Source organism: Sceloporus occidentalis, unplaced genomic scaffold, assembly GCF_023333645.1.
Source record: "Sceloporus occidentalis isolate IW3139 unplaced genomic scaffold, rSceOcc1.0.p SCAF_196, whole genome shotgun sequence".
NCBI classification, from domain to species: Eukaryota; Metazoa; Chordata; class Lepidosauria; order Squamata; family Phrynosomatidae; genus Sceloporus; species Sceloporus occidentalis.
The window spans coordinates 366,610-376,169 of record NW_028317176.1 but is presented as its reverse complement, the minus strand read 5'-3'; the positions used below and the strand labels follow the sequence as shown (position 1 = coordinate 376,169).

The window sequence follows — 9,560 nt, the reverse complement described above, 5'->3', positions numbered from 1 at the left end:
TTGGAAGGCTACTCCATTCATCCAGAATACGTTTAGAAGTGTAAAGAGGAGAAAAAGAGAGCTTTGATTAATATATAGTACATGAGCACTTACCAAGGTTGTATCTTGGATTTATGGTATGATTAGAACGTGTGTTCCCTTATCATTTGCCACCATTATTAATTTTTATTGGTACATAATAGTGCCAATAACAGACAAGATAGCTCTCCTTCTATAATTAATGGAATTTTGAAATTGTGTTCTTACTATAAAGTTAATTTGCATTCCATACATTGTAAATCGTATGTTTTGAATATGACTACATTGTCTTTGTTTCCTTTTTACAGACATATAACTTGCAGTTGGTAATGAGGTCATATTAGGACCTGAAGCCAGACTTGACTGCACGTTCCCCTTACACTGGTATTCAACATGGAGTTGAAAGTGTGGGTGGATGGAGTGCAACGCGTTGTTTGTGGAGTGTCTGAACAAACGTCCTGCCAAGATGTGGTCATTGCACTTGCTCAGGCTATAGGTAAGAATTCTAGGTGATTTTGTTTTATGCAAATGAGAACTGGATGTCCTCAGATCCACTGCATCAACTACTTAATACTGGTCAAGTATGTCAGCAATGCCATTTTGATCCATAAAATCATAATCTGCTGTAGTCCTGCATGTTAGAACCTAGAACCATTCCTGGCGTCCAAGTATAAGTGCCCATCTTTTGAACAAAACATTTAGCACACATGGATTTTTTTTTTTTTTTTTAAAACATTTTATAGAGGCTGTCTGTTTCAGGTTACAATTTAAACAGCAGAATAAATTGAACAATAGATCTGGTTCATTTTATAAAATTAATAAAAATGTTAGCATGCAAAACATTGCACTCAGGCCCATGAAGTGGTCATTCAAACAAAAAGTAATAAGGTTTTGGGGCTAGGGTGGAGTTGTTTTTTGTCTCTGATACTCAGGGCCGGCCCTACAATGGGGCCGACTGGGGCAATTGCCCCAGGCGGCACTTCAGAAGGGGCGGCACTTTGCCGCCCCAAGCGGTTTTTTTTTGTTTTTTTTGAAGCGGAGGAGAGAGAGAGGGGCACCGAGTGATTTTCGCTTACCCGCTCGGCGCCCCTCTCTCTCTCCTCTGCGGCGAGTTTCCCTGTTCGGTCTCGGTGCCGGCTTGTAATGCAGAGCGCCGGAAGTGACATGAATTTCCGGCGCTCAGCATTACAAGCCGGCACCGTGGCAGCACAGGGAGACTCGCCGCAGGACTGTTTAAGTCGGCGGGGGGCGGCATTTTAAACTTCGCCCCAGGCGGCGTTAAGTCTTCGGCCGGCCCTGCTGATACTGATGGACATTAACAAAAGAAATGTTACACAATGGTAAGGTTGTAACACATTGTAATTACACATTTCTGCCCATCCTTTGATGGGGCCCCATGCAGCTTTATATCTTTATATATTAATATAACGCCAACTGTCCTGTTAGAGACCTTAGATGTGCTTTAAATGTTAACAGCCAGTTACAAAAAGCTAAGAAAGGGGTAAGTATGAGTTTAGTATGTCGGTAGCAAAAGCTGTGTATGTTCTGCAAGCTGTGTTTTTGTATGGCCCCCAGCTAATGCTAAAGCTCAATAGGTTATGTTGTATTGAAGAATTCATAATACCTATACAATGACCAACTGTCTTGGAAACCTGAACACTGGTCAATACAACTCTCCGCTCTCAAATTACAAATAACCGATAACAGTTCTGTATCATATACATAATTCTTTTATACTCTTTTTCAGGTCAGACTGGGCGTTATGTCCTAATTCAAACACTAAGGGACAAAGAAAGGCAACTTCTACCTCATGAGAAACCTCTCGAATTTTTGGCCAAGAGTGGACAATATGCCAATGATGTTCACTTTATATTGAGGCGCACGGGACCCAGCTTATCTGAGCGTCCCTCTTCTGACACAGCTCCACTCCCCCCTGAGAGAACTTATGTTAGGTCTAGCTTGCCCATAAATCCAAGAACAGTTGGAACAGAGGTAGCAAGATCAAAGGAGCCAAAAAAGTCACTGACCTTTAATTTGGGGCCCATAGGATCTAATGATCTTTTAGCAAAGCACAGGCAGAAACCACAGACTGGTTCAAATGCTAAAGATGATACCCGGCAACCCAGCAAAGAGGAACTGTTCAAAATGGTACTCCGTCAACAGGAACAGCTGAAAGCACTAGAGATGCAAAATGTTTCTGTAGGCAAGGACATACAGACATGGGAGAGGGGCAGGGTTGGGGGTCCTCGGGAAGAAGAGGATGAGATTGTTTTTATGGAAAGATTGGTCCGCCATAATGAAGTAGAGTTAGGAGAGGAATTATTCTGGATGGATGAGCTACAGAGAGAGCGGGCAGAAGAACAAGAGCGTCAAGAGAAAATGAGAAAACTGAAGGCCACAATGGAAGATTACACCCAAAAAATAATGGAGTTAACTGAAAGGACAGAGGCACTGGAGCTGGAAATCCAGCGAGAAACCTCCAAAAGGTTGGTAGGGCAACCAAGCAAAGCTGAACTTGAGGAGATGGTGGCCAAGATGAGAAAGGAATTGGAAGCCAAGTTTGGACAAGGCCAACAACTGGAGATCAACCTTTCAAATGTGGAGAGGGCTTGTGAGGAAGCCAAAAGAAACCTTGAGGTAGGCTTGCTGCTTCCATGTAGGAGGACCAGGCTTGGTTTAGGGATATAAAATATAATGGCATAATTTAGATTAAATATTGTATAATGGGAGAACATAGTATAAGCAGGACTATAGTTCTGCTTATAAAATGTTTTTGAAGGAAGGTTTATATGGGACTCATTAGGACTATGCGGATGGAACTGTGGGCTTAAATTATGTACAAATTTCCAACAGCACCTATGTGATTTTAAGTTTTAAATTGGCCTAGTTGGAACACAGCACTATAATAATTTAAACCTGCATCCCTAAAACCTAGCAGGACTTTCTTAAGATAGAAAAATCAACCTTTGTTTGTATTGGCTTTAAGGACAGTATCATGAGTAAACTTTTCTATACACAGTATTAAAAACATTTTTAATCCATTATGGTTTGGATCGGTTGAAAATCATTAAATGTGTTTGTTCCTGTTTGTATGTATTTATGTACATTTTGTGTATTTTTTTTTTAAAAGTTGGTTTCTTTTTGTAAATAAGCTGTAGTGTTTCTCAATGTTTTTTTTTTTTAAAATAAAATAAATATTTTCCGTCTGAACCAGTGAATAGAACTAGGTTTGTCTGCATGAGTGGGCAGTTTATTCCAAAACCATAACTGAATGCCTACAAATGATTTTATTGTTTAATAGTACAAGAGTTGGCACAGAAATGTAAGGTTATGCACATGGGGAAGAAAAATCCAGGCTGGGAATATGTATTAAATGGGAAAACACTGGGGATGACTGACATGGAAAAGGACTTAGGAGTTTTAGTTAACAGTAAATTTACCTGTAGCGACCAGTGTCAGGCAGCTGCTGCTAAGGCAAATAAAATCATGGGGTGCATCAAAAGGGGCATAGATGCCCACGACAAGGAAATAATTCTACCACTGTACAAGTCACTAGTCAGACCACACATGGAATAGTGTGTACAGTACTGGGCACCAGTGTACAAGAAAGATATAGTGGAGCTGGAGAGGGTTCAAAGACGGGCAACCAGAGGAATAAGGGGAATGGGAGGACTACAGTACCCAGAAAGATTATCAGAATTAGGGTTATTTAGTTTGGAAAAAAAGACGGCTTAGGGGGGATTTAATAACTATGTATAAATATATAAGGGGACAGTACAGAGACCTATTTATACCCAGGACTGTATCTATAACAAGGGGACATCCTCTACGGTTGGAGGAAAGAACGTTTCTACACCAGCACAGACGGGGGGTTCTTTACAGTAAGAGCGGTGAGATTATGGAACTCTCTGCCAGAGGAAGTGGTAATGGTAAACTCAATAAAAGAGTTCAAAAGGAGCCTGGACGTGTTTCTTGAAAGCAATAATAATACAAGTTATGGATATTAGATTAATAGGGACAGAACGTTGATCCAGGGATTTATTCTGATTGCCATATTTGGAGTCGGGAAGGAATTTTCCCCCTGGTATGGGGCAATTGGCATCTGCTTCATAAGGGTTTTTTTGCCTTCCTCTGGATCAACACAGTAGGGACACAATATGTATATAGGTTGAACTTGATGGACTTTGGTCTTTTTTCAACCTTATGAACTATGTTACTATGTTACTATGTTAGAAGTATGACACTTTTATGCTCTCACAAGCTATAATAGTGGTATCCAGCTTGTTTAGGGCCACAAATGGTTTTTGGTGTACCTCTCAGGAATGCACAACATTAATAAATTATTTTCGATTACAAAATAAACTTTAGCACGGTGGTCGCACCAAATTGGACACTCCTGTACCACTGTGATATACCTTGTGTCCTTGCATGCCTTAGATATGTCCATATTGGCACAAGTGTTTTATTTTGTTGGCTATATTGATACAAGGGGATGTTTTCAACTATTTGCGAAGTTCTGTATAGCAATAAAGTCTTGAGTTTGTGGTTAGTCTAAATACTGTACATACATTTGTAAAGCACATCACTGCCCTCTAGTGGATTCCTTACAAATTGTCCTCATAATACTGCATACCGTGCAACATGAAGAGACATTAGTGGCCAAAAGGACAAGATCAATTGTATTTAGATCTTTCAGAATAACAGATTGCCAAGATGTAGGGCAGTGCATGGTGTTCTGAAAGGCTAGGATTTGTATGGAATCATGTTTGCTGGATTTATCTCCAGGGCCACTTTTGGGCAGGGGGAGACGGTGCACCCACCCGGTCCCCACAGTTAGGTGTTGGCAGTGCCCCACATTATCGCTCTGTGGTGTTTATGGTCTTCTCAGGACTGTGAGAAGTTGACTGCTAAGATAAAATGTCATATCCTAGCATTTCACTTTAAATGTAATAAAATATGACCGCCAAACATTTTTTCAATAACTTTTGTTAATATTAATAATAAAAGTTAGTAAAAAATGTAACTCATTCATATAATATCGATGAGTGCCAGGGTCCACTTTTAATAAATATACTGCATGTAAACAGACAAATCCGTGACATTACACTGTATTTTCTTACAGGGTTTAGTTGCCATTTATCATGCAGCTTAGGGGTCACTCATGAATGAATCCCACTATCTGAGAATATCTGCTGCTTGTTGAGAGCCTCATAAAACGGCTGTCCCTCGGTTTGCCGCTCAACATGAGGCAACATCCGAATAAGTGAGGAATATTGCACACAAAATACTCTTTTTAAAAATGTGGTTTCTTAGACGGTAAGGATGACGTTGCATCGCTCAAAGAAACAGCTTCGCACTATACAGTGAAGGGCTTGGACAAACTACTGGTTTTCAGAATGCCCATAAGCCCTGTGGAGTTCTCCGATACTTTATCTATTGCATCGTTCTGAATCAATCAAGCAAACATCTGAACTGTTAGATTTCACTGTGAAATTGTATACTGGGAGCCTCAAGCATCAAATATTGGGGATTAAGCCTACTGATAGAAAACATGGGGTAGCCTTTTTGTTTCAAGAAGTAACCTTTTGTGCACCTTTTATATTTTGAGTTGCCATTAGCAGACTTTGACATTTTGACACTTTGATGTAAAATATCTTCTTTGCGCTGCCTATTATTCAACTATTCATAAACCTTTCACTGGAACCTCTTGATACAGTACTCCCTATTCACAAGAAAAATGTTTCTCTATCTGTGACCCCATTCTCTGCATCAGATGAGTAGAAACGTTGACTTATCTCTTAAGGGACCAAGTTAATATGGCGGCATCATGCCGCTATAGTTACTGTAATTTGCCTAATTGTTTTTCTTTTGCTTAATCTGGTTCAGACACCCTTAAAGTCGGTGGAAGAAAACTTGGGGAAAGGAAGTTACTTTTTAATCTAGATATCTTCAACTTAATAATGCTAATTGAAAAGTAAAAAGCACAAGTAATAGGTTGCCAAAAAAAATTCATTTTAGTTAATGTTTAGGTGGCAGTTTTTCTAAACTAAGTGTAAGTGTAAACAGTTGAACTGGAGGTTTGCAACTGGACGGTTGAGTCTTACGCAAAATCAAGGACTGATTAAGATCTGAGTGTTTATGTCAGGTAGAATGAGCAGACTAGATGCACCAAATGGTTCTTGTGTGCCGTTAAATGTTATGTGAAGCTAGTTAAATCAGCATCCTCCAAGGCTGATGTGAGGTTGAGTGTGAAGAACATTGACCGTGTAAGTAAATACAAGTCTACAGCAAATATACAATGTGCATGAGCATGTAAAGCCCTCATTCCCACTAACTGTATATCTTCACATCAAATTGGAAAGGAAGTTTAATGGATATAATATAAAGCAATGTATGGAAACTAACACCTTTAGATTGCACAGATATGTTTCACGAACCTGGCAATCCATTTTGCATGGCCAGCTAAGTCTTTTATGCAAATTGTTAAGGCTGACCCTTCTTAATGCATGGATTTTATGCAGCGCAGATGTGTTTCATCCCCAAATTAACTTACTGTTGAAAGTAATCATGTAGGGCCAACTCAGATTTTCTTTCAGGGCTGGCCTTTCATGATGTATAGTTGATGTGGTGAGAAGAGAATTTTTTCTAATTCGTTACATGTGTAGCATAGCATAGCAGATCATAGGTGGGAATGGATCACTGGGATCTCACCGCTGCTTTTCCTCTTCTCAGGCCAGGAATCAAGAACTTGAGGAACTTAATAAAGATATCAGGCAATGCAACCTCCAGCAGTTCATTCTACAAACAGGATCCACAATTACAAATGGTCAGTTCAGACCCGATGAAGACCCCTTATATGAGCCAAGTGATTCTCAATGGGAAGCACACTACAGGAGTAAAGGTATGAGCGGATAAAGCGTTAAATATTTACAAATTGTGTCCGGTTCTAATGACTTCTGATTTTATTTTTTTTGTGGGAGAGATTGAGTTGGTGATGTACAGCAAAACTGCTTCCTTGGTGTCACCTGCACTTATAATGTGGTACAGATAATTAAAGACGAGTGCACTGCTTGGCTACAGCAAACCTAGGCCACAATTTAGGAATACAATACTTTTCACACTGATTAAATAAAAGGTGCTTGTAGAACCACAAAGGAAATGTATTGACGTGGCGACAGTGGATGATAACTAGGATTTTAATTCATTTTAGGACCTATTTGCAGCTGTAATCGAAGACAATTTTGGGATTGATTACCAATCTCACCTCTTCCCAAAACAAGCAAAAAATATCCCTCCCTCAGCTATATCCTGATCACCTATTTCCCATTTTTTTGTCGTGAATCAGGAATGGCTAAATATTCATTTTAAAAAAAAAAAAAAAAAAAAAAAAAAAAAAAATTTGTGGGGTATTTTAAAAAGCCCCCATAACAAAAAGCAGGTATGTTCATTTCGTCATTATCACAGTAGGGTACCACGGTTTATGGACAGTAATTACTCATGTTGCATTGCAACATATTATTATCTTTTATTTATATAGCGCCAACAGTTTACGCAGCGCTTAATACAATACATAAATTCAAGGGATATGACAAGGCTAGAATTGACAGACTAAGACAAACCAATACATTCGGTGGAGAGAGCCCTGCAAGCAAGCTTACATAAATTTGTTTCCCCCAGGTAACTGCAATAACTGTTGCCTGAAATCTTTGCCAGTTTTACAGGTGTTACGTAGTATTTTGAAGCCATGTTTTCATGTTTCCTGCCTCCTATCGGCATTCTTGTGAAACACGTACCTCCAAAGTGTCCAGTTTAAAGTGTTGACAGTCCCAATTTAGACACTGACCCATTTTTGCAGGCAGGTGGAATCTCCTAACCAGCCCACTGAGTTGTAGCTACCATCTGGCCATCTTGTGATTATATTAAGACTATTTCCCAACATTCTTCTTCAACAACACAAGAGGCGACTGTAGATTTACCATACCCCCTGCCCCCCCCCCCCCAAAAAAAATGTTTCTAAGCGTCTGAAGATATGCATAGTTATATAGGCTGAAAGAAGACGTGGCCATCAAGTTCAGGCTTTCCCACATCTGTTAAGAATTGGTTCTGGGTAAAGAACTGTTCCCATTTGGAAAAGCAGACAAGTTTAAGCATTCTAATTGAACTTTCTATTTTTAGTAAAATCTGTGAACAAATGTCAGTGTTTTTCTCACTTAATAAATGCGTGCATGCGCTCCCATTTCGGGCACGTCTTGTTTCAATAATTTAGCAGGCGACATGTTAATGATGCAGGAGAAAACTGCAAAGTAAAGTGACATCTTGCTGATGGAATAATGCCCCCCAGAGAAGCACTGTGGTGTCTTTCCTGTGATGACACTTGTTTAGTAAATCACTCAGCCCACCATCCCTAGAAAGGCCTCCAGTTCTCCACGATTTAAAAATTAACAGCACAGAATAGATTAGTCAACAACTGCAAGTAGGCCACCATCAGATATATTTGGACCAAGTACAAAGCATCCGGCCCGGGCCCATTTAAAATTCCCCCAGTGCCATATCCCTTAATCACTTTCTCGCCACTAAAAACGTTCTCTGACATTGTCTTCGTCTGCCCCATGTCCACCTTTTACTTTAGGAGACTATTTTTATTGTCCTCCATACTACTGTCACTGAGGGCACTAGCCCACCTTATACCTGTATCCCTGCCACTGTTCGTCTGGCAGTAGGAAGCACATAGTGCCTACTACAATACGTTGCTGTTGCACATAAATATTAAGCGCTTGTTACTGTTCATTGCATGTGAATTCTAGTGGTCAGTCAGATTAAAGTGTATTTCTTTCTCTCTCCAGCAGTTCTGTCTTCAAGAGATACATCTTGGACCTAGATAGCAAAGCCTGGACTACTTTCAACTAACCGAAACCACTGAAGAATTTATATGTATTGTTTACTTTGCAAATATAAATGCAATGGCAGACTTTTTATGTCAATATATATATATATAATAAAATGTATATAGAAATAAGAGTGTATATCATTTTGTATTATGAACATATTTTATATAAATACCAAAAGTAATAACTACTTAAATCTTTAAAAAGGAAATGTCACGCGTTGGTCCTTAGCACACACAACCCTCTTTAAATGGCCCCTGCTTTATTCATTGTAAAAACAATAAAATGTTACTTATTCGTTTAGCTACATAAGTGTCTTGTCATTGTGTATAGATGGAAATCATGCAGATATCATGCTACGGAGCAGCCGCTACATCTATTAGCTAAATTGTGAGTTGCTAAGGTGTTTGGTAAAGTCAGTTAATTGACATTCTAAGCTTATTAATGGCCAACACTAGTTAGCTGCTCTTGTAGAAGGGGCAAGATTGACCTGGCAGATTTATCCCTTATAGTACTAAACCTTAAGTTCTTTATACTCTTTATAATCGCGGGATAAAATCTGCATCTTTGTATTGGAAACCCACCATGGGAGCACCCATCTTTACCTTCTCAGGATGGCTGTCCCACATTACATTATTCCTCCTTGTTCCGATACTA

At 39.4% G+C, this 9,560-nt stretch overlaps 1 protein-coding gene across 1 annotated transcript; it reads left to right on the top strand.

Moving 5' to 3' along the window:
- Positions 1-411: 411 nt before the first annotated feature.
- On the top strand, positions 412-9,286 carry LOC149278262 (ras association domain-containing protein 7-like). Its single transcript, XM_089502159.1, has 4 exons — positions 412-514; positions 1,766-2,655; positions 6,751-6,919; positions 9,237-9,286. Exons 1-4 carry the CDS (start codon positions 412-414, stop codon positions 9,284-9,286), a joined length of 1,212 nt encoding a protein of 403 aa, XP_089358285.1.
- Positions 9,287-9,560: the final 274 nt, after the last annotated feature.